The sequence below is a fragment of the Bos grunniens genome, chromosome 22 (genome assembly GCF_055505025.1).
Source record: "Bos grunniens cultivar Pamir isolate PY7600 chromosome 22, Bosgru_T2T1.0, whole genome shotgun sequence".
Taxonomy (NCBI): Eukaryota; Metazoa; Chordata; class Mammalia; order Artiodactyla; family Bovidae; genus Bos; species Bos grunniens.
The window spans coordinates 11,899,957-11,925,631 of record NC_141186.1 but is presented as its reverse complement, the minus strand read 5'-3'; the positions used below and the strand labels follow the sequence as shown (position 1 = coordinate 11,925,631).

General features: G+C 40.8%; 1 protein-coding gene and 1 long non-coding RNA gene across 5 annotated transcripts in view; one reads left to right on the top strand and one right to left on the bottom strand.

The window, feature by feature from the left end:
- Positions 1-20,722, bottom strand: part of OXSR1 (oxidative stress responsive kinase 1) — an 87,397-nt gene extending 66,675 nt beyond the window's left edge. For all 3 annotated transcript variants that reach the window (XM_086365932.1, XM_086365931.1, XM_086365930.1), the window contains exons 1-2: positions 20,287-20,722; positions 3,661-3,773 (exon numbers count right to left, since the gene is read on the bottom strand). Coding sequence is in view for 2 of the 3 variants with exons in the window: in XM_086365931.1 (XP_086222057.1) it covers positions 3,661-3,773; positions 20,287-20,356 (183 nt within the window). In the remaining variant the exon portion in view is untranslated. The remainder of the gene's footprint in view (positions 1-3,660; positions 3,774-20,286) is intronic.
- A 321-nt stretch (positions 20,723-21,043) lies between these two features.
- LOC147348036 (uncharacterized) lies at positions 21,044-22,960 on the top strand. Of its 2 annotated transcripts, none has more exons than XR_015150913.1 (2): positions 21,044-21,231; positions 22,011-22,960. It is a non-coding gene; the product is annotated as an uncharacterized LOC147348036 (long non-coding RNA). The 2 variants fall into 2 exon arrangements; XR_015150914.1 differs by having other exon boundaries at positions 21,099-21,427.
- The last annotated feature ends 2,715 nt before the right edge of the window (positions 22,961-25,675 follow it).

Genomic DNA, 25,675 nt, shown 5'->3' with positions numbered 1-25,675 from the left:
TCATACAGTAAATTCCCACTGGCTATCTATTTTACCTATGGTATCGTAAGTTTTCATGTTACTCTTTCCATACATCTCACTCTCTCCTCCCCTCTTCCCATGTCCAGAAGTCTATTCTCTGTCTGTTTCTCCATTGCTGCCCTGCAAATAAATTCTTCAGTGCCATCTTTCTAGATTCCATATATATGTGTTAGTACATGATATTTATCTTTCTCTGACTTACTTCACTCTGTATAACAGGCTCTAGGTTCGTCCACCTCATTAGAACTGACTCAAATGCATTCCTTTTCATGGCTGAGTAATATTCCATTGTATATATGCACCACAGCTTCTTTATCCATTCATCTGTTCATGAACACTAGGTTGCATCCATGTTCTAACTACTATAAATAGTGTTGCAACCCCCCTGGTTTTCTAATTACTCCAACATAGTTGATTTTCCTTCACTTCACACTCCTGAGTCATTCCCCAAGTAATGTTAATTTATTCATTCATTTATTCAGAGTGAACAGTCTCTGCTGTCATAAAGTGCTCATTCTAGAACTAACAACTTTCCCATCTATAAAATTTTGACAGAATTTGTGTCTTTCTTTCCATTGTCACTTCCTAAATTTAGAGTCTCAATATCTCTTTGTGCAATCCAGTGTTCCTCAACCTATGAGATGCAACACATATGGGTCATGAAACAAACTTAGTGGATCACATTAAAAATAGACGAAAACAGGATAAAAAATCAGAGTGCATTCCACATAATATAATTAAGAACTGTTTTATGAAAACATGTCAGTTACATTAATATATATATAATATATATTTTATCAACATATTTATAACATTATTAGATAATATGCTATCCTTTGCTGATTTTGAACCCCTGATCAGCAGGGTCTCCATCTCTGCCTCTTCAAAGTCTTCCCAGCCCAGGTGGCCCAGGACACAAACATCTCCACAAAGGCCTTCATCTTCATAACTGGGAGTTCGCTTCTACCTTGTACTTCAACATAGTATTCAAACTTTTCCAAGGCATTGTCACACTCTGCCTTGTACAGCAGACAAGAACCTTAACTCTTCAACCAGATTGTGAGCTTTATGATAGAAGAAAAGACATTTTAAGCCTCTTAATGGTCCCCTCAGATGTTTGTCCAATGAATCTAGTCCAAGCATTTATCAGAGGACAGAAAAATCTCAATCATCTGCATTCTATGCCTTTCCTAGAGTCTGTGAGTAAAATCTCTGGAGAAAACAAATGTAGTACTATCTGACAGCTGGTTTTGTGATCACACTTTTTGCAAAGGTTGTCTGAGAAGAAAACATTTTGACAAGAGAAAGGAGTAATATACTGCCTTCTCACTAGTAACTGTCACACACAATACACACCTGTAATTGGTTTACATCAGTACTCTCTGGAGAACCCAGAGCATCCTTTCTGCATTATAATGAAGACAGTTTTGAAAAAAAATCTTACAATCACAACATCAAAAGTTGAGTATGCTGAGCTGATAATTTTTTTAAAAGATAAATTGAAGGCCTTTGTATCTTTTAGATAAAGAGCCACTGGCACTTAGATCTCAAGTCATAACACTACCACAAATACCACAAATCAGGCATTCTTTTATATTTCTGATGCTTGTTCAGGGTTGATTGGAATCCTACCTGCATATGCACCAATTATTTAAAGAAAGCCAATTATTCTAAAGTCACTTTAAATCACTTCCCCCCATCTTTATTATTTGTTGATTTGCAAATACTATATATGCAATGTAAAGATTTCTGGAATATGTAGACACATTTTATAAAGGTCTAACCAATTTCTTTCCTTTTACTAAGCTATATCAAATTTGCATTCCTCTAAAAGTAAGGCCTTAGTGTAATAACACAAATATTACTTTTAAGAATGTCAAATGATTTTTGAGAAGAGATGCTCTTTACACTTTTAAACTAAGATTTAATCATTTTATTAGTATTTTATGAAGTTAAAAAAAATAGTAGACTTGAGTCATAAAAACCTGATTTTTTAGTCCAGACTCTGTTGCTTATCATGATTTAATTCCCTCATCTACAGAGGAGAGCTACTACCTATCTCAGAGATGTTTATGAGGTTAAAGTACACTTTAACGCCTAGTACTGAAAAGGTGTTTGCTATTACCATCATATGAATGTAGTCAAGTTATTTAAACTTTGAGCCTTAGTTGCTTTAGTCATAAAGTAGTAAATAATAACACTTTCATTCTTCTTTATACCATCCTTATGGATTATGAAAAGTAACTGGCAAATAACAGGAATTCATATTGGACTTCTCAAATTCCAGTGTTAATATATGGATTAAAAATACTGTTTTTCTTTAATAAGAATTAGTTTACAATTTAGGCCTCTGTTATGATCACTGCAGTTCACATGTCCAAGTGGTGCTCTAAGGTCCTTGCTGGCAGCTGTAAACCCAAGTTCGCCACATAGTGTTTCAATCAGCATCTCCTTCCAAGTACATATTCTCTCACCGAACAGCTCAAGATCACTCTAGCAACCCAGTTCTTCAGCTTCTGCATATACGTTACCAATTCCTGAAGAAATACATCTGCCTCATCTGCTGAAAGGTCGACATATAATTATATTATCTCTATATCAGAGTTACACTACAAATTAAACCCAATCTGGGACAATGGAAAAAAATTCTGGACTGACAAATCATCCCAGTCCTAGTTTCTGCCCTTTCTACTATAACTGTGCATGATCTTAGAGAAATTATTTAACAATTTAACTATATTAGTTCACATTTGAGTGGTGGTTTATGGTTTTCCAGTACTGTAACATTTGATCTTCAAGAAAAACCTCATGCGGTATACAAAGCAGAAGCAGATAGATATATTTCCATTTTAAGCCAAAGAAGTTGAGGATTTGAAAAATCAAATGATGTGGAAAAACTATCTTATTTCGCTTGCTGAATACTTACTACATACTACATACTTAAAACTACTCCAGGTGTCATGGAGTATAAAGAACTGCAAAACAATCCCTGTGTTGATGGTTCTTAACACCGCAGAAATCTCATACAGCTGTAGATTCTTGGGGCCCCCTCTCTTCTTCCTGACCTTAGGAGGAGCTAATGCTGCTGGGTCATTCTATCTCTTATCCTGCATCAATGGTCAGAATGTAGACTGGGCCCACGTTCCTAGAAGGCCAAAGCCCTTTAAAGGATGCTCCATTTGACCCAGGAATCACAACTGCATGATACTATTTTAAAGAGAGAAAGAAGTAAGCAAGCATTGTTTATAACAATAAAGAGGACACAAAAATCATTCAGTACCAGAGAACAGGTTAGATGAAATATTCAACAGAACACTATATACCTATTGAAAACTATATTCATATTTATAGACATAGAATTCTATGATAAACTTTTTAAAGACAAGAACAAGTATATGATATTCTCATCATAAAAATACAAAGATGACTAAAGGTGCACTTATAGCACATTTAGTGTCAACCTCAGAATGAGAGAATTGTAACTAATTTTCTTCCTCTCTAGTTACTTGGATTTTATGAATTTTACAATAAGCAATACTTATTAATGAAGAAATCACAAGTTTATTTTTAAAAAAGTAAAAAACTTCAAGTTATTTCCCACTCTAACATGAATATACAAGAAATATGAGAAGTGCATACCAGGAGTTCATCCATGCTAGTCTGACATTTCTCAAGGTTTATCCGTTTGATTGCCACTTTCTCCTTTTTAGGGGCACAATACGCTGCTTGGACCACAGCCGTTGCTCCACTCCCTAAAGATAAATAAATAAAATGAATAAATAAAAAGAGGCAGTGATTACAAGACATTTCTGACTCCTACACAATTTAAGGGCACACAATTTAAACAAAAGAATAATTCTTAACTTGTTCTTAATACTCAACAACAGATGCAGAGAAACACTCTGAAAAGTAGGGTGTCAGTAAAAGCAAAAGTCTTGACCATTCATAGAACTATCAATAAATACCAGCACACACACACCGAAATAAAAATCGTTAGACTTCTAGAAGTTCTAGAATATTACAGTATAGGCTCACATTTCCCTGCTCTTCTCTTCTAATACAACTAAATATCGTAGAAATAATTCAACAGACAATCATAAAGATAATCTGAAACAGACAATCAGAGAGGTAGAAAGAAGTAGATGGACTGGCTAGGACCCTCAGGATGTGCAGAAAAGCATCATTGTGAGCTCCCTGGGTTTTTCTTTTATCTCCTACCTATCCACGAGTGGACACCAGAAGAGCTTGCCTCCCAGAACCACCAACCAGGATAGAAAGACAAATAAACAAACAAATGCGAAACATCCTTTCTGGACAAAGTACTGTGAAAGGGGAAGCTCAGTAGCAATCTAGAAGACAATTTCTCAAACCCCATCGGGACAACCCAGCCAGTCCACAGCATGAGCATCAGCAGCATCTGCACCCCACACCCAGAGAATGGTAGACCAGATTCACCAAAGGGACAACTAGTTCCCTGCCCCACACCTGGGGTGGCGGCTGGGGGGCTGGGGGAACTGAACAGACACCCACCGGTCAGTCCAGGTAACACCTGTAGAGATTAAACAGGAGTCCCTGCGGGGCTAGAAGAATAAAGCAGAGAACAGCACTGCCAGAACTCTGAAAACTCAAGTATCACAGGAATTACAGAGCTCACAAAAGTAGGCCAGGACTTACACACTAAACCCAAGCAGAGTAACTGCCTACTCAAATAGAAATTTTAAATAGGATCAGGAGTCTTCTAAAATTAATATCCTAAATGTCCAGAATATAATTTAAAAAAAGAAAATCACATTGTCTCAACAAGAGCCAGGAAAAACACACTTGAATGAGAAGACAATCACACTGATGCAAACACCAAAATGAATCACTAGTTGGAATTTCTGACAAGAATTTTAAAGTAGCCATCACAAAAATGCTTCAATAAACAGTTAAGAATTATCTGAAAACAAATTTTAAAAATGTAAAAATCTCAACAAAGAAATAGAAGTTATATTTTTTTAAAGTATCAACTGGAAATTACATAACTGAAACATATAATTTCCAAAAAAAAAAAACTTCCTGGAGAAGCTCAATAGAAAAATAAAGATAAAATAAGATAAATTTAGTGAACTTGAAGATAAAGTCAATAGTTTTACTCAATTTAAAACAGAGAGACTAAAAAAAAAAAGAACAGAGACTCAGGGAGAAATGGGATAATAGTAAAAACTCTAAAATCCCTGTGGTAGGTGGAATAATTAACCAACCCCCTCTCCAAAGATAACCACATTCTAATCCTTCAGACTAGTAAATGTTACCATAAATGGCAAAGTTCAGTTCAGTTCAGTCCCTCAGTCATGTCCGACTCTTTGCAACCCCATGAATCGCAGCACGTCAGGCCTCCCTGTCCATCACCAACTCCCGGAGTTCACTCAGACTCACGTTCATCGAGTCAATGATGCCATCCAGCCATCTCATCCTCTGTCGTCCCCTTCTCCTCCTGCCCCCATCCCTCCCAGCATCAAGGTCTTTTCCAGTGAGTCAACTCTTCACATGAGGTGGCCAAAGTACTGGAGTTTCAGCTTTAGCATCATTCCTTCCAAAGAAATCCCAGGGCTGATCTCCTTCAGAATGGACTGGTTGGATCTCCTTGCAGTCCAAGGGACTCTCAAGAGTCTTCTCCAACACCACAGTTCAAAAGCATCAATTCTTTGGCGCTCAGCTTTCTTCACAGTCCAACTCTCACATCCATACATGACCACAGGAAAAACCATAGCCTTGACCAGACGGACCTTTGTTGGCAAAGTAATGTCTCTGCTTTTGAATATGCTAGCTAGGTTGGTCATAACTTTCCTTCCAAGGAGTAAGCGTCTTTTAATTTCATGGCTGCAATCACCATCTGCAGTGATTTTGGAGCCCAGAAAAATAAAGTCAGACACTGTTTCCACTGTTTCCCCATCTATTTCCCATGAAGTGATGGGACCAGATGCCATGATCTTCGTTTTCTGAATGTTGAGCTTTAAGCCAACTTTTTCACTCTCCTCTTTCACCTTCATCAAGAGGCTCTTTAGTTCCTCTTCACTTTCTGCCATAAGGGTGGTATCATCTGCATATCTGAGGTTATTGATATTTCTCCTGGCATAGAAAAAGGCTATGCTTTTTCCTTGACTCCAGCTTGTGCTTCTTCCAGCCCAGCGTTTCTCATGATGTATTCTGCATATAAGTTAAGTAAGCAGGGTGACAATATACAGCCTTGACGTACTCCTTTTCCTATTTGGAACCAGTCTGTTGTTCCATGTCCAGTTCTAACTGTTGCTTCCTGACCTGCATATAGGTTTCTCAAGAGGCAGGTCAGGTGGTCTGATATTCCCATCTCTTTCAGAATTTTCCACAGTTTATTGTGATCCACACAGTCAAAGGCTTTGGCATAGTCAATAAAGCAGAAATAGATGTTTTTTCTGGAACTCTCTTGCTTTTTCCATGATCCAGCGGATGTTGGCAATTTGATCTCTGGTTCCTCTGCCTTTTCTAAATCCAGCTTGAACATCTGGAAGTTCACGGTTCATGTATTGCTGAAGCCTGGCTTGGAGAATTTTGAGCATGACTTTACTAGCGTGTGAGATGAGTGCAATTGTGTGGTAGTTTGAGCATTCTTTGACATTGCTTTTCTTTGGGATTGGAATGAAAACTGACCTTTTCCAGTTCTGTGGCCACTGCTGAGTTTTCCAAATTTGCTGGCATATTGAGTGTAGCACTTTCACAGCATCATCTTTCAGGATTTGAAAGAGCTCAACTGGAATTCCATCACCTCCACTAGCTTTGTTCGTAGTGATGCTTCCTAAAGCCCACTTGACTTCACGTTCCAGGATGTCTGGCTCTAGGTATAAATGGCAAAAAGACTTTGCAAATGTTATTAAAATAAGGGTGGAAAGATGATCCCAGATTATCTGGGTGAGCCCAATGTACTCACAAGGGTCTTTATAGAAGAGGCACAGGAGTGTCAAGTCAGAGAAGGTGAAGCAATGAAAGCAAAAGTCAGAGTAATGGGACCATAAGCCAAGGAGCAAGTACTGATACATGCAACAACATGCATGAACATTGAAAACACACTATGTGATATAAAGCAATCACAAAAAACCACATATTCTATGACTCTATTTCTATGCAATATCCAGAATAGGCAAATCCCTAAATGCAGAAAACAGATTAGTGGTTACCAAAGGCTAGGATAAGAGGAGAATGGGAGGTTACTGCTTAATGAATATGATTTCTTTCTGGGGTGAGGAAAATGATCTGGAATAAGACAATGAAGATGGATGCAAAACACTGCAAATATACTAAAAAAGAAAAAAAACACTAAGTTTTACACTTAGAAATGGTTCAGTCAGTTCATTCGCTCAGTCATTTCCAACTCTCTGCGACCCTATTGGACTGCAGCACGTGAGGCTTCCCTGTCCATCACCAACCCCTGGAGCTTGCTCAAACTCATGTCCATCGAGCCAGTGATGCCATCCAACCATCTTATCTTCTGTCATTGCCTTCTCCTCCTGCCTTCAATCTTTCCCGAATTAAGGGTCCTTTCCAATGAGTCAGTTCTTCACATCAGGTGGCCAAAATATTGGCATTTCAGCTTCAACATCAGTCCTTCCAATGAACACCCAGGACTGATATCCTTTAGGATTGACTGGTTGGATCTCCTTACAGTCCAAGGGACTCTCAAGAGTCTTCTCCAACACTACAGTTCAAGGCATCAATTCTTCAGTACTCAGCTGTCTTTACAGTCCAGCTCTCACATCCATACAGGACTACTGGAAAAACTATCGCTTTGACTAGATGGACCTTTGTTGGCAAAGCAATGTCTCTGCTTTTGAATATGCTATCTAGGTTGGTCATAGCTTTTCTTCCAAGGTGCAAGCGTCTTTTAATTTCATGGCTGCAGTCACCATCTTCAGTGATTTTGGAGCCCAAGAAAACAAAGTCTGTCATTGTTTCCACTGACCAGATGCAATGACCTTCGTTTTTCTGAATGCTGAGTTTTATGCCAGCTTTTTTACTCTCCTCTTTCACTTTCATCAAGAGGCTCTTTAGTTCTTCTTCACTTCCTCCCATAAGGGTAGTATCATCTGCATATCTGAGGTTATTGATATTGCTTATCTCCTGGCAATCTTGATTCCAGCTTGTGCTTCATCCAGCCCAGCATTTCGCATGATGTACTCTGCATATAAGTTAAATAAACAGGGTGACAATATACAGCCTTGACGTACTCCTTTCCCAATTTGGAAGCAGTTCATCGTTCCATGTTCGGTTCTAACTGTTGCTTCTTGACCTGCATACAGATTTGTGAGGACACAGGTCAGGTGGTCTGGGATTCCCATCTCTTGAAGAATTTTTCCAGAGTTTGTTGTGATCCACACAGTCAAAGGCTTTGGCGTAGTCAATAAAGCAGATGTAGACGTTTTCCTGGAACTCTCTTGCTTTTTCAATGATCCAATAGATGATGGCAATTTGATCTCTGGTTCCCCTGCCTTTTCTTTTTTTAAAAAATTAAGTTATTTATCTTAATTGGTCCCTTGCCTTTTCTAAATCCAGCTTGAACATCTGGAAGTTCACAGTTCAGGTACTGTTGAAACCTGGCTTGGAGAATTTTGAACATTACTTTGCCAGTGTGTGAGATGAGTGCAGTTGTGCAGTAGTTTGAACATTCTTTGGAACTAACTTTCTTTGGGACTGGAATTAAAAACTGACCTTTTCCAGTCCTGCGGCCACTGCTGAGTTTTCCAAATTTGCTGGCATATTGAGTGCAGCACTTTCACAGCATCGTCTTTTAGGATATGAAATAGCTCAACTTAAATTCCATCAGTTCCACTAGCTTTGTTCGTAGAGATGCTTTCTAAGGCCCACCTGACTTCTCATTCCAGGATGTCTGGCCATAGGTGAGTGATCACACCATCGAGGTTATCTGGGTCCTGATCTGTTTTGTATAGTTCTTCTGTGTATTCTTGCCACTTCTTCTTAATATCTTCTACTTCTGTTAGGTCCATACCATTTCTGTCCTTTATTGTGCCCATCTTTGCATGAAATGTTCCCTTGGAATCTCTTATTTTCTTGAAGAGATCTCTAGTCTTTCCCATTCTGTTGTTTTCCTCTATTTCTTTGCACTGATCACAAGGAAGGCTTTCTTATCTCTCCTTGGTATTCTTTGGAACTCTGCATTCAGATGGGTTTATCCTTCCTTTTCTCCTTTTTTGAGTTTTGCTTCTCTTCTTTTCTCAGCTATTTGTAAGATCTCCTCAGACAACCATTTCGCCTTTTTGCATTTCTTTTTCTTGGGGACGGTCTTGATCACAGCCTCCTGTAAAATGTCATGAACCTCCATCCATAGTTCTTCAGGCACTCTATCAGATCTAATCCCTTGAATCTATTTGTCACTTCCACTGTATAATCATAAGGGATTTGATTTAGGTCATATCTGAATTGTCTAGTGGTTTTCCCTACTTTCTTCAATTTAAGTCTGAATTTTGCAATAAGGAGCTCATGATCTGAGCCACAGTCAGCTCCAAGTCTTAATTCTGCTGACTGTATAGAGTTCCTCTATCTTTGGCTGCAAAGAATATAATCAATCTGATTTCAGTACTGACCATCTAGTGATGTCCATGTGTAGAGTCATCTCTTGTGTTGCTGGAAGAAAGTATTTGCAATGACCAGTGAGTTCCCTTGGAAAAACTCTGTTAGCCTTTACCCTGTTTTATTTTGTATTCCAAGGCCAATCTTGCCTGTTACTTCAGGTGTCTCTTGACTTCCCACTTTTGCATTCCAGGCCCCTATGATGAAAAGGACATTTTTTTTTTTTTTTTGATGTTAGTTATAGAAGGTCTTGTAGGTCTTCATAGAACCATTCAACGTAATCTTCTTCAGCATTAGTGTTTGGGGGATACACTTGGATTATCGAGATATTGAATGGTTTGCCTCCGAAATGAACAGAGATCATTCTGTCATTTTTGAGACTGCACCCAAGTACTGCATTTCTGACTCTTTTGTTGACTCTGAGAGCTACTCCATTTCTTCTAAGGGATTCTTACGCACAGTAATAGATATAATGGTCATTTGAAGTAAAATGGTTAGTTTTATGTTATGTGACATATCTTGATCTCTTTTAAAAAGAACAACTACTAACAACTTTAACTCATAATTCAACAACTTAGAAAAAATAGAAGAAGCAGGAATATTTTCCAGCTCATTTAATGAAGCCAGTATTACAAACACCAAAAGTAAACAAAGACGTCACAAGAAAAAAAAAAAAAACCTACAAATACCTTTCATGAATTTAGCTGCAAAATCCTTAACAAAATATCAGCTAATTGAATTCAGCAATTCAGCAATTCCAGAGCAGTATGTATTCCAGGTATGCTACTTTGGTGTAATATTAAAAACAAACAAAGCACACAGTGTAATACACTATATCAACAGGCTAAAGAAGAAAGGTCATAAGATCATATCAACTGATGCAAAAAAACATTTTCTAAAGATCCAAAAGCATTCATGATTAAAAAAAAACTTTCAGTAAACAAGGATTAGAGGGGAATTTCTTCAACCTCATAAAGAACATCTACAGAAAAAAGTTACAGCTCACATCATACTGAAGAAAGACTGGCTTCCCTCTAAGATTGAGAAAAAGGCAAGGATGTTCATTCTTATCACTTTTATTCAATATATCACTGGAAGTCCTAGACAACACAATAAAGCATGAAAAAGAAATAAAAGGTATCCAGATTAGATTGGGTTTCCCTGATGGCTCAGATGGTAAAGAATCTGCCTGCAATTCAGGACACCCAAGTTCAATCCCTGGGTCAGGAAGATCCCCTGGAGAAGGAAGTGACAACCCACTCTAGTATTCTTGCCTGGAGAATCCCATGGACAGAGGAGTCTGGAGAGTCCCAGTCCATGAGGTCACAAAGAGCTGGATACAACTGAGTGACTAACACTTTCACTTTCAGATGAGAAAAAAATAAATCTGTCCCTGTTTGTAGAGGTCGTGACTGTCCACATAAGAAAAGCTTCTTCAACTAATAAGAGAGCTTAGCAAGGTTGCAAGATAAAAGATCAACCCACAAAAATCAACTGCATTTCTAGATACTAACAATAAAGTAGAAACCAAAATCTTAAAACAGTATCATTTACAAGTTCCCCCAAAGTGAAATAAGAACAAAATCTATATGCCAAAAATCATAAAACACCAAACCAAACAAAAAAGACCTAAATAATTGGAGAGATACCATGTTCATGAATTAGAAAAATCAATATAGTAAAGATGTCAGTACTCTCCTAATTGACTTCAAACAGGTTTAATGAAATTCCTATTAAAATCCTCACAAGGTATTTTGCACACATAGACAAGCTTATTCCAAGGGTTTTTTTTTTCCATTTTACAATGTATATGAAAAAGGAAGGCCCTCAAATAACCAACAGAATAGTAAAGAAGATGAATGAAGTTGAAGTATTCATACAACCCAATTTAAAGACATATTATATAGTTACAGTAATCAAGACAGTACGGTATAAGAAGAGGGACAGATACACAGACACACATACACGTCAGAACAGAGACCCAGAAACAGATTCACACAAATGCAACACAGTGATTTTTGACAAAGGTACAAAAGCAATTCAACAGAGATGGGATAACCTAACAGAATGGCTAAAGTAAAATTTCTTAGAATTTTTAATTAATTTATTTTTGGCTGTGCTGGATCTTCATTGCTGCTCAGGCTTTTCTCTAGTTGCGGTGAGTAAAGATTCCCTTCCAGGGGATCTTCCCAACCCAGGAATTGAACCAGGGTCCCCTGCATTGCAGGCAGATTCTTTACCGGAAGAGCTACCAGGGAAGTCCATATTGCACATAATAAAAGTAAGTATTATCTATCAACTATACTTCAATAAAATTAAAATGCAAATATCATCTTGTAAAACTTTTATCTCAGTGTAAATACACACGCAAATATGTAAATGGTATCTGTTAGGAATGGTTTAGCCAAAGTGTGAAAGTTACTGTTCTAATGCCCTCAAATAAGCACTGGCCTAATATGAAGAATAATATAATGGAAAATAATTGTAAAACAATGTAAAACCATTTCCAATAAAGCATCCTGATTCCTAAGTCCATCCTCCGCACACCGTCCCCCAGGTCCCCACTCTTCCGCTCTTCTGTCCTCTTCGAGCTGGTTCTTTAACTGCTGCATTAGTGTACATTACATACCAGAACGGATCAAAGTGCAAAATCATGACTGAGCTTTCTTCTGAAATCCTTCAAACTGGGTAATGTTATCCCTTGAGACAGAAAAGGAGCTGCCCAAAGGCATGAGGGGAACTAAGAAAATTTAGTTCCAGTCTCTCTCCACTTAACTAGATCCTGAAATAAAGAGTAAGCAAAAATATGGATTTATTCCTACCTGTGAGGAAAAAATAAACCAAATGAACCAAATCAACTGCAGATATTTTCCCCCCCAAATTCTGACCAACCATCACTATAACAGATATGTATTATAAAGATTTTAAGTATTTTTTAGTAAGGGTTTACACAGTCACTAAGGAGCTAGTCCAGGCTGGTCATTCTGAAAGATGACTAAGGCGTTTTCACCTGAACCATGGAAAGCACAAGAATATACAATTTTGTAAACCTTTTTCTCAATTAGCCCTCTTGTCAGAGTCATAATGAAAATTAAAACTCCTTTACAGAAACACCTGTAACGGCAGTCATTATGATAAAAATCATGTTTGTTCTCCATACAAAGATGGAAATAAAGTCGCTTTGCCATATGCTCTGAGTAATTATTCAAGCAGCCTGATGGTTTTACAATGAATCATCTCTTGTTTACACTGGTGATTTCTATCTCAATGGATAGTAACCCCATCTTTCCGGATGCTCCTGCCAAAAAATCTTGGATACTTCTCACATCTAATCCAAAGGCATATCTCTAACTCCAAAATATATTATACCAGCATCTTATCGCTCCTCATCACCTCCATTACTACCTCTCTCCCCCAGATAACCTCCCCTTCCACCCCTATACCCTCACAAAACTATTTTCCACCTAGCAGCCTAGGTAATCCTTTTAAAACTTTATGTGAAGCAAAAGCCAGGACTTACTAGGCTTCATACCATCTGACAGCCAGGACCATCCATTCCTACCACTTTACTCTCCTGATCCTTCAGCCTTGTTCCCCTCTGCTCCAGCCACCCTTGTCTCCTTACTCCTTAGTCACAGAAGCATGCTCCTTCTCCAAGACCTTTGCTCCTGCTGTTCCCTCTGCTTGGAACAAACTTCCTGCAGATAACCACACAGTCACTTCACCTCCTTCACGTCTTTCTGCAAATGTCACCTTCTCAGGAAGGCTTTCCTTGACCTACTTAAAACTCATCTCTATCCCCAGGGGTTCCCATCCCTTCCCCTACTTTTATTTGTTCTTCATCATCACCAGATTATAAAGTCCATAAAAGAAGGGATTTCTGTCTGCTTTGCTGCTGTTATCTCTAGCATCCAAAATAGTGTCTAACACACAAGAGGAAGTCAGTAAATATTTGGTGAATGGATTAGTCAATCGAGTAGTAGCATACATTTTCCAGAAAAAAAATCTGCTAATTTGAGGCAGAACAAACACAAAAATATCATAAAAATCATGCTCGTTCTCCACACAAAGATTTCATGGGCGTCACCTCATTATTACCGTCATAAGCACTGGTTAACATTTATTGAGCTCTTACCTTGTGTGCCAAATACTATGCTGAGCACTCTCTTGACTTGCTTTTTTTTTCCCGTCTAATTCTCACAATAATTCCATGAATTAGGCATTATTGATCTTACAAAGCAAGGCAAACAAAGGTAAGACAGGTCATTAATTACCGAGGGGCACAGAAGGGCCTAGAAACCAGAACTACATGATGTTTCAATACCATGCTCTTAACTGGTAGGCAACTGTCTCTTCAGATTAAAGCTAACATTTATTAACTGATTATTATGTGTCAGGTTAAATTATTTACTTACAATGTCTTATTTAATTTGAAAAAAACAAAAACAAAAAAACACGAGGCCAACACTTTTAGTTGCCTATCCAGCATACAATTTTCCCTTCTTTAATAACAGAACTTTGACCTACTTTGTCTGAAGTAATAATGTGCTTGGATAAAAAGTGTCATTTCATTTGCAAATGGCCCAATGACACAGTTCTGTCCAATAAAATGGAAATGTAAGTCACTGAGTAAGTCTTCCAGGAAAGAAAGCCCTTTGAAAGGGAACCACCTGAGCTGTCACATGACTCTGTCCTTTCTCCGTATTCTTCTGGTCTGGAACACAAGCACAAGGCTAGGGGTGGAAGAACCATCTTGCAACTCTGAGAATGCAAGTCACGTGCTAAGTGAAGTGGAGTGAAAAGCCAGGAGTCTGGGTGCCCCACGGCACGTAGGCTGCCACTTCAGTTTCCTTGTCATATAAAGGGGTCAAAAAAGTTTTTTACTAAGCCACTATATTTGTTTTCCATTACAGAGAGTCAAATGCAATCCCTATTTGATACAACCCTATGAGGTTGTTGGCCCAATGTGGCTTCCTGGAAAAATGTCTTCCAATCAGGGGAGAAAATACACTAACCATTAAACATCACTCTATCAGTAGAACATGTCTTTCACATTAACGGAGGAGCCAGGGGTGGGATCCTGCAATCTGTACTTGGTAACTGATACTTTAGACATCAGATGTGTAGCTAGTGAACAACTGATGACAATTTAAAAGGCGGGGAGGTAGTAGAGAATAAACGTAGTGGGATGCCTTTCACCGAAGTATCAAAAGTTGGTGAATCACAGCTTACTAAAAACAGATCTTAAAGAACAATTTTCTAAACCTAGGCTGAGGTAAACACTAAATATTTATTGAGGTTTTTCAAAATGCATGATAACAAAAGCAACAGGGCAAAGCCCTTGTCAGACTGATTTCCCACTTTGCCACTATATTGTACTGTGGGCAATACAGGGCCTTACACAGCTGTACTACCATGTCCAGAATAAATCCCCAAAGCGATCGAAACTTGAATGATATCTGGAAGTAAGAAGAAAAAGAAGCAGTGATGTTCCAATAAACATTACAACAGATTCAAAATACTACAAGGTTACAAGTGTTAGAAGATTTCAAATCATGAGGCATTTCACATTTTATGGCAGTACCAAAAAGTAGGAAATGGAAGAAGGAGAAAAAAACAAAGGGACAACCATCATCAGTATGGAGTAATAAATACGAGCTAAAAGCTTCCTATAAACAATTACACTTGTAATTCCATGACAAATGTACCATTATTCCCCTTTTACAGACAAAAACCAGAAACTAAAAACCAATAAATTGCCCAAGATCAGATAGGTAGCAAGAGGTAAAGCCAGGATTTGAATCCCAGGTCAGTCTAACCCCAAAGTCCATACTCTTCAGTTACTTCAACACCCAAGTACAGGAGAACACCTGGTGAGAAATCCTAATACAGCAGTAGAGACCAGGAAGGAGCGCAAAGACGCTGAAAAGATGAATGATTACTGTGAGACTAATACTACGTCTTTTACAAGTAATCATAGAACTTAAACCCTTGCCAAAACACGCTTAAGATAACAGAATTTTTTAAAAGGAAGTCCTTTGAATTCCCAACCTATTATTTTTTTTTTATGTTCTAGGAAGGGAATTTTCTTTTCTCTATAGGATTTTGCTAGAAAATGAGAGAACAAAACAACACGAGAAACTAACCCCACAAATACAGTTCTAAGAAGCACATGTAAAAAAAATTATAGTTCAAATAAATATATGTTTTGATAAGAAAGGAGACACCATTATATTATTTCCTTAAAATACAATCTTTGAAAACAGATATTCAAAAGATTCCCTCAAGCCTTTTTTTCCAGACTTTCATCATTTGTTTCCTGAAAAAAAGAGAGTACAATCTGGAGAAATTACAAAAATTCATTTTGAAAACTACTTACAGCTTATTACAAAATACTGTATTTCAAACATTTCAGCATGGAAGCAAAGTTAGAATAACTGTACAGTGCTTTACTGAACCCTGCTGCTTGTACATCCTCCCTTTTGAGAAGATGAAGTGAGACACTGTGTGAAGAGTGGAGTGGAAGTACATTAGGAACTTCTAGAAACTTATTAACGAGAAAGAGAACACTTTAAAAATGACAAAATAGGATACGCAAAAGAGAATAAATCTAACTAAAAGGGTTATCTACAAAAAATCTGCTCCAGTATTTTTTTTTCCCCCATTGTAAGGATATTTCCTTTAAGGTGGGAGGATGACTACCATTGTTCAGTTACTTCCAAAAATCAATCAAAATGCAGATGCAAGGACAAGAATCCTGGATTAGGCAATAGTTGGACACCAGTCCTGACTGTGCCCATAACTAGTTCTGACTCTGGACAAGCCATTTTACCTTTCTATGTCTGTGTCTTTGGGCTTCCCAGATGGCTCAGGGCCTGCCAACGCAGGAGATGCAGGTTCAATTCCTGCATCTCCTGCACTTATAGTATCTCTAAGTCTTCCAGTGTGGCTCATACTGTAACAAATCCGCCTGCAATGTGGGAGACCTGGGTTTGATCTCTGGGTTGGGAAGATGCCCTGGAGGAAGAAATGGCAACCCACTCCAGTATTCTTGCCTGGAGAACCCATGGACAGAGAAGCCTGGGGGGGCTACAGTCCCTGGGGTCACACGACTGAGTGACTGAGCATGCATGCACGCATCTTTATCTGTAAAACCTTACTTCATGCCTTACAAAAAACTTAAAACACATCAGAGGACTAAATTTAAGGGCTAAAACTATAACACTTAGAAGAAAACATAAGAAAAAAATGTTTGTGATGTTGGGCTAGTTAAGATTTCTTAGATACAATATCAAAAGCACAATCAATAAAAGCAAAGATCAATAATCTCTATCAAAATTCAAAACTTTCATGCTTTAGCAGACACCATTAAGAAAATGCTAAAATTGAGGCAGCGGGGCGGGGGGGAATGCTGTAATAAGGGAATTCCCTGGTGGTCCAATGGTTAGGACTGGGCTCTTTCACTGCCATGGGCCACGTTCGATCTCTGGTCAGAGAACTAAGATCCAGCAAGTCCCGATTCCCTGCTGTCCCACCTTACCAAAGAAATGAAAAGACAGAGTAAATATTTGAAATTGTGTATCAGGTGAAGGACTCATATCCAGAATGAATAGACACCTAACAATCACACTCGCCTCTATAATTTAGTGAGAAGAGAACAACCCAGTGGACAACCCAAGCAGGAAAAAGATTGGAATAGACCTTTCACCAAAGAACAGATATGAAAAGCTAATAAATAAGCACATGAAAGGATGCTCTCCATCATTAGTCATTAGGGAAATGCAAAACAAAGCCACAATCAGATATACTTCACATCCACTAGGATGGCTTTAATCAAAAAGACAGACAACAAATGCTGGCAAAGATGCAGAGAAAACGGATCCTCATTCACGGCCGAAGGGAATGTAAAACGGCACAGTCACTTTGAAAAATTTGTTCCTTAAAAAGTTATACATATAATAAATCTACCATATGACCCAGCAATTCCACTCAAGAAAAATGTAACATGTTCACCTGAAGATTTGATACAAAATGCTCACAGCAATATTATTCAAAATAGGCAAAAGGCGGGAGCAATCCAGTGTCCATCAAATGGTCTCCAATAAAAAGGAGTAATGTACTAATACAGGCAGCAATATGGATGAACCTCAAAAAACATTACACCAAGTAAAAGAAACCAAACACAAAAGATCACATATTGTATGATCATATTTATGGGAAAATGTCCAGGAAAGACAAATCTATAGAGACAGAAAGTAGATTTGCAGTTGCCTTCGGCAGGGGGTGGAAACAGGGAGTGACTGCAAATGGACATGAGGCATCTTTTTGGAATGATGGAAATGTTCTAAAATTGGATTGTGGTGATGACTGAACAACTCTGTAAATTTATTAAAAAAAAAAAAAAAACTATAGTACTGTACAGTTAAAACAGGTGGATTTTATGGTATATAAATTGTTTTTAAAAATGAAAAAATTTTATGCTATGTGAATGAACCAAAACACAAAACACTATGTATTATACAATCCGATTTACATGACATGTCCAGAAAAGGCAAATCTATGGAGTTGGAAAGGTTTGCAATTGCCTGAAACTGGGGGTAGGAACAGGGATTAATTGTCAACAGGCACGAGGGATCTCATTGGGATGACGAAAATATTCTAAAACTGTATTATACTGATTGGTGCACAATACATTCACTAAAATCATTTAATTTACACTTTAAAATGGGTTAATTTTATACTTTAAAAAGTGGGTGAAATTACATCTCAGAGTAAAGTTGTTTTAAAAGTAAAGTGGTCAAATCACATGAGAGTTCTCAACTTTTGGAGTGAGATGATGACTAACACTATTCCAGAGGGCTGAGCCTCCCTTTCGCTCACTCACAGACACCCTATTGGTCTGAGAATAGCAAATCAACAAGTTTCTAAAGCTCTAGCGCCTTGTGCCACCTTATTATCAAAAGCATTAACAACCACAATGCTACTCGCCACCCTAGAAAGATGTACACCTTACCGGAAAGGTAAAGAAAAATTCCTCTTCTAAAATGACAGAGACCCCTTTTCCTTGCTTTTTTAGACATCATTTTGGAATCTCCCACTTAATCCCTTTTTTCAATATGAAACTCTGATGGAGGTACTCATAAACAGTCTTTAGAATGAACCAGTACACATCAAAGATACGGCACATAGTAAGGACCAGATCCATGAAGAGGCTTAAGGATAAAGACTGGATGTCTTCACATAAATCTTACCCCAGATTTGTTTTGATACAAGAAGCAAGTGGGGAAAAAAAAAAAAAAGAAAGAAATGTGACAAAGTTTCTCTAAACACTGGCACAATGCAACAAACACTCACTCCCCCCAACCCCCAAGACAGCTTTTCAGGAGTTTTCAGCCACTCTTTGTTATAAAACTAATTTCGGACAGGATGCTGATCTAGCAAAGCAGACAATCTTCTTCCTCCAATACACAGGGGTCTGCTGATGTCCGTTGGCTCGAGCTTCTGCTTAGCTAAACCCACTCCCTTTTGATTTCTAAGATCACTAGATTATTGTTGTCCAACAAATACTCCCCTTATCCCCAGTCCCCACCCTCCCCCAATCACTGTGCCTCTCTGATAATTACTATTCATGTTTGTGCAAGCTTTGATCTCTGCCAGCTGGTATTCCCAGACCCCCTTCAAATCCATTCCACACACAACAGCCAGATTCATTGGTTCATATCATGTCTCTGTTTAAAGCCCTCCAAAAACACTTAAAATTTCAAAACACTCACCTTGGCTGAGAAGGTCCCTAAAATCTGGCTCCTCTCTTACTTTCTAACCTTACCAGTCTTCTTTCGGGTCCTAAAACACATCAAGCTTTTTCCCTTCTCTGGGGCCTTTGCATTTCCTCATTTCTCAGTAAAGAACAATCTTCCCTTGGCCCTCAAGACTCTTTGTCATCCTTCAGAGCTCACTTTACATGTCGACACCTCAGAAAAAGCATCTTCCTTGAAATGGCCCCAACTAGGTCTCCACGTTATTCTCTCTCAGAACATCTTGCTTGTTTCCTTGCTAGCACCTGACAAAACCTGTAATTCTTTTTATTTGCCTACTTATGTCTACCTCCCTGGCTGGCAAGTCAATTCCAAGCAGTCGTAAGTTGGTCTACGTCGCTCAGTGCCGTACCTGCAGCTTTATCCGGAGAGGCTCCCCAGTTCCACCCGAGCAATGCCTGGCACTTCGTGGGGGTTCTCACGCGGATGCAGGACTGAACAGAAGCACCCTAACCTATCACCCCACAAATAGATGACCAAGCCCGCAACAGCAATACCCCATTCCTCGCAAAGCCTTAAAGGCCTGTCCCACATCTTCACTTTTCTTTTTTCTCTCAGACACATCTGTGGCTCAGGTTCAAACATCTGTCGCCACACAAATCTCTGACGAGCCTCTCAGACCCCACCCCACCTCGCCGCACAGGCGCGCCTCTCAAAATCCCCTCCACGCCTTGCAGGAGCTGCACAAACCCCGAGCCTCACCCACGCGCCCTACCAACCCCAAGGCCACTCGAGCGCCCACGAATATCTGGGAGTCCTGCGCTCCCCGAGCTCCCGCAGGAGCCCACGTTCCGGCGCGTCACCCGCCGCCCAGCGCGGCGCCTCCCTCCTCCGCGGCGCCAGCTCTCACCTATCACCTCCTGCAGCTCGTAATCGTCCCTGTTGATGGACCAGGGCAGGGCACTGGAGTCCTCGGTCATGACGGCGGCGCGACACTCGGTCTTCCCGCAAACTCACTGACCTCTCTCTTCTCCTGGCCGCACCTCTCCCCACCCCCAACCGCTGCCGCCGCGCCCCCACCAACCGCCTCGCGAACAGCCACGGGTCGGACGGCGCCTGGCGCTGGGTGGCCGCGCGGCAGATTGGTGGGGGGCTCGAAGCACCCGCGAACCTCGCCTCTTTGCTACTCTGCGGCCGGCACTCCCCTCCCCGGCCCAGGTCCCGGCTTCGGCCTCCACGGCAGCAGCGACAAGAGCTTCGCCTGGGCCCAGCCCCTCTGTCCCGCCCTCCACCTCAGCCCCACGCACTGGCCAAACTTTCCCTTCTCCCTCCACCTGCCGACACGCAGCGCGCTGACGTCACCGCGTCGGGCATGCCCCCCACCTCGGCCCCGCCTCCAGCTGCCATTACAAGTGTGGCTGGATAAGCAGCGAGCAAGAAGGAAGCCCGAAGAAGACGAATTTGATGGTAGAAGGGAAGAAATACTTTGAAAGGAGTTCAGCAAGGGCATAGGAAAGCCAGAAAAGAGCCGAAAGTAGCAGAGGTAGTAGCCACACTAAATATGGCGACCAAAGGGCAGCCTAGTGGAGGGGGCGGAGCCACTTCTGGCGGCGAGGGCACGTTGTCGTCTCCGTCGTCGCATTCATTGGCTTATTTGAGAAGGAATCAGAACGGCAGTAAGTGGGTGTGGACGTCAGTCATAAGTTAGTCCCGCCTCCACGCGCTGGGCGCGCTGTTCCGCGACAAGGCTCCGGTCCTGCAAGATCACGGTTACGCTACTCGCTTTGCACCGTTCTCCCAAGTGACGTCGCCACGTAACCGTTACACCCTCGAGACGTGCAAACGGCCCCGCAGGGTGTGGAGAAACCCGAGGGAGCAGCTGGGTGGGGTAGCCTTGGGGTATGGACGACTGCCAACTGGAATAAAAGGTCTCGGTCCACGGGACAGAGTGGAACCGGAAGCTCGCCCCGTGACGACATCTTTTTTCTAGGCGGAAGTTATTTCTACAGTCCACGGCTCGGCCTTCCCTGTAACCTTACTGGACAGAGAAGGTGTTCTATCCATTCTCAGCTTTGGAGCTCAAATGATCACCTGTCTCGGGGCCTTGGAAGGTTGCAGTTTTTTCCCTGAGGCAACTGGGGCCAGTAAGCTAGTGCTGTATGGCCCAGCAGATCTGAGATTATGTCAAAGCCTTGGCTTTTGTGTGACGTCATTGAACTTCAGTTTTTCTCAGATTGTCCACTTAGGTCCTTTGGGGAAGTCAATAAGATGAAACTGGAAGCCTTTGGTAAAATGCAGTGAAGAGTAGCCACGTGGATTGGGCTAGGTTTGAAAGTCTTCTCAGTTGGATGTCTTTCAGATCAATAGTAGTCATTATGAAAGACATCTTTACCCAAGACCAAGTTAGCACGTTTCCACATTCTTGGTGGGATTAGAGAATGTTTCGGGAGGGGATCCTGCAAAGTTAATATGATATAAAACAGGTGTAAATTGAGAGGCTAGAATATCCCAGTCACAAAGAAGTGCCAGAGTTTCCAAGTTTGAAAGCATAGCACAGGTATTCCTGTAAAGATTGGCTTCAGCCGTTGACTACTGACCCCTTTATTGCCGTGTATTGCGTTTTTCTTTTTGCAGAGAGGATGGGAGTGAAAGAAGAGAGTGAAAAAGTTGGCTTAAAGCTCAACATTCAGAAAACTAATATCGTGGCATCTGGTCCCATCACTTCATGGGAAATAGATGGGGAAACAGTGGAAACAGTGTCAGACTTTATTTTGGGGGGCTCCAAAATCACTGCAGATGGTGATTGCAGCCATGAAATTAAGACGCTTACTCCTTGGAAGGAAAGTTATGACCAACCTAGATAGTATACTGAAAAGCAGAGACATTACTTTGCCAACAAAGGTCCATCTAGTCCAGGCTATGGTTTTTCCAGTAGTCATGTATGGATGTGAAAGTTGGACTGTGAAGAAAGCTAAGCACCGAAGAATTGATGCTTTTGAACTGTGGTGTTGGAGAAGACTCTTGAGAGTCCCTTGGACTGCAAGGAGATCCAACCAGTCCATCCTAAAGGAGATCAGTCCTGGGTGTTCATTGGAAGGACTGATGGTGAAGCTGAAACTCCAATACTTTGGCCACCTCATGCGAAGAGTTGACTCACTGGAAAAGATCCGGGTGCTGGGAGGGATTGGGGGCAGGAGGAGAAGGGGACGACAGAGGATGAGATGGCTGGATGGCATCACTGACTTGATGGGCATGAGTTTGAGTGAACTCCGGCAGTTGGTGATGGACAGGGAGGCCTGGTGTGCTGTGATTAATGGGGTCGCAAAGAGTCAGACCTGACTGAGCGACTGAACTGAACTGAACTGAAGGACGGGGATCAGATCTATCAAGAGCTAAATATGATGATAAGGACTAGAGAACTCAAGATTTGTCCAATAGAAAGATCCATAAACCAGAGATTCTTAACTTGGATTTATTGGCCTTGTGGACCATGAACAGCCTTCAGAAGGTTTGTGGGGGTTTTGTGTTTTTTTCACGCCTTTAACTTGTATGCAGAATAATATATACTTCAGGGAGAAATTTGACCACCTATTTCCCTTCTCTTTTTCCCCAGTGAAAAGGAGCTACTGACTTAAAAGTGAAAATCCAACGTTTATTGACCCACATTCTTGTTGATCAGGGTACTATACATTTGTTGATGGGTTGTTCTCTACTTCTTCCAAAGTAGAAAGCTTGATGGTTTAGTTGAGCCAGAACCTGCTCTGCAGATCTGTTCATTTTATTTCCTCTATCTCCTGGGCTTTCTCCATGTGGCCTGTTGTTAAGATCTCATGTTTTTAATGAGCAAGGAATTGGTGGCTGTTGGAGGCCAGAATCTCAGCTTATGAAGTACATTCTGTGTGGGAACACTTATCATAAGTACTGGGTGTATAGTGGTGAACAAGGTGACTTAGTTCCTGTTTTCATGGAGTATAGTCTAGTAGAGAAACAGCAATGTGTGCTATGTGCTTAGTCACTCAGTCTTGTCTGACTGTGACCCAGTGGACTGTAGCCCATCAGGCCCTCTGTTCATGGGATTTCCCTGGCAAGAATACTGAAGTGGGTTGCCATTTCCTCCTCCAGGGGATCTTTCCCACCTGGGGATTGAACCCACATCTCCTGCATTGGCAGGCGGATTCTTTACCACTGAGCCACCAGGGAAGCCCTGTAGACAGCATCAAGTACGGTGTGTAAAATCAGAAAATGAAAATCACTGTCTGGGCTGAGAAGCTGGGAGAGAAATTATGTTCATACTTCCTCTTCTTTCTCTGTTGCCTTTAAGCAGCTTACCTGCATTGTGCTTTGCTTTTAGCACCTGCAGGGTAGAGGAAAAAGGACTAATTTCAAGACTAGTGATGCCCTGAAGTGGTAATTACAGCTTTAATCAAGTTTTACAGACTTCTTAAATGAGAGAGAGTTGAAATCTATAAATGAATGTATACCGTATGTGAAAAACCCGAATGTAAAGAAAAGCACAAATTTAGGTCTCCTAAGTTGATTTTCTCAGCAGTTCCATGTCAGTGCCAGGACCAACTATTAAAGTCCTGTAATCTTTCTCTCCCCCTTACCCCCTCTCCATTATCACACCTCACATGTAGTATAAAGTCATCTCTTGTGAGAGGGCGTTTCACCCATTCCTCACATGGAAGTGCTTCCCACCTCTGCACTTGGAATGGTCCCTGCACAGACACAAATTCAGGCATGGTGTTGATTAAATCAATGGAGTTCGTGAGTAGGGAAGACATGCACAAGCTAGGAGTCTGGCACGTGGGGAGAATCTGACATCTTGGCAAATCCAGGAAAGGGGCCAAGGGCACACATACTGGACTGTGGTGACAGTTTCAGAGCGTGGGAAAAAATAGGTAAGTAAGAGGTTATTGTGGGGGAGGGGAATCAGTCGGCCCATGCAGAAGGTAGAGTCTCAACATCAAACTGAATTCTGAACCAGAGAGTAACTTCACGTTCGCCCAGGCTGGCACCATGCCAACTTATGAACTCAAGCTGCATTCAGCAAAAGATGGGAAGTAGTTGACTGAGCTGGAGCAGGTTCCTAGGTACTTACTACTTTTGTAACATGATTTCTTAAAGGTGGAGTATGTCCAGACGCCTTCATTAGAATGTTTATTGTAGTGTTATTGTAATAGGAAGAAACTGGAAACAAACTTGAATGAAGATATCTATTGATAGAGGAATAGTAATTGCTTGTGTATATTATGTGAAGAGCTTCTCAGGTGCCACAGTGGTAAAGAATCCACCTGCCAATGCAGGAGATGCCAGAAACATGGGTTCAATCCTTGGGTTGGGAAGATCCCCTGGAGTAGGAAATGGCAACCTGCTCTAATAATTCTTGCCTGGGAAATCCATGGACAGAGGAGCCTGGTGGGCTGCAGTCCATGGGGTCACAAAGAGTCAGACACAACTTAGTGACTGAGCACATATGTGGAACATCTCAGATAAATAAGAAGCTCATGTGTTAATGCTAGCTGAAGTAACAACCCCACACTAAACTAAACCGGCTGGTCTAATGCAAAAGCTTATTTCTGACACACATATAGTCCAGTACGTATGTCCTTGGTCCCTTTGGCCCAAGTTGACAGTTAAAGTTTGCCTCCTTCAGTCTTGTGGCACCACCGTCTTCTAGCGTCTGCATAGACTCTTCCTCTGGACCCTCTGCATTCAGCCAGCTGGTTATCTGAGAGGGAGAACACTACAGAAGCTGGCCAACTCTGGAAATTGTGTTTGTTACTTCTTCCCAGGTTGTGTTGGTCAAACACAGCCAGTTGACTAACCACAACTGAAATCAAGGAAGAAGCAATGGGATTAGTTGGCATCTAGCCACTCTCTGCTACAACTGGTAACTTTGGTTGCCGCCAGACCAGAGCTACTGACATGTACAAGGGATGTTCTCTTCTGCATATTTTGAATTTTATAAATCCAAATATTTCAAATATTTGTAAATCCAAATATTTCAATGGTTCAAAAGAAGTTGAGGGAGGACTGGTAAAACTATGATTTATCCATGCTGTGAAATATTACATAGCAGTTAGAGAGAATGAAGTAGGTCTCTACATACTTAAGCCCTGGTGGCTCAGATGGTAAAGCGTCTGTCTACAATGTGGGAGACCTGGGTTCGATCCCTGGGGTGGGAAGTTCCCTGGAGAAGGAAATGGCAACCCACTCCAGTACTCTTGCCTAGAAAACCCCATGGACGGAGAAGCCTGGTGTCCATGGGGTCGCAAAGAGTCGAACACAACTCAGCA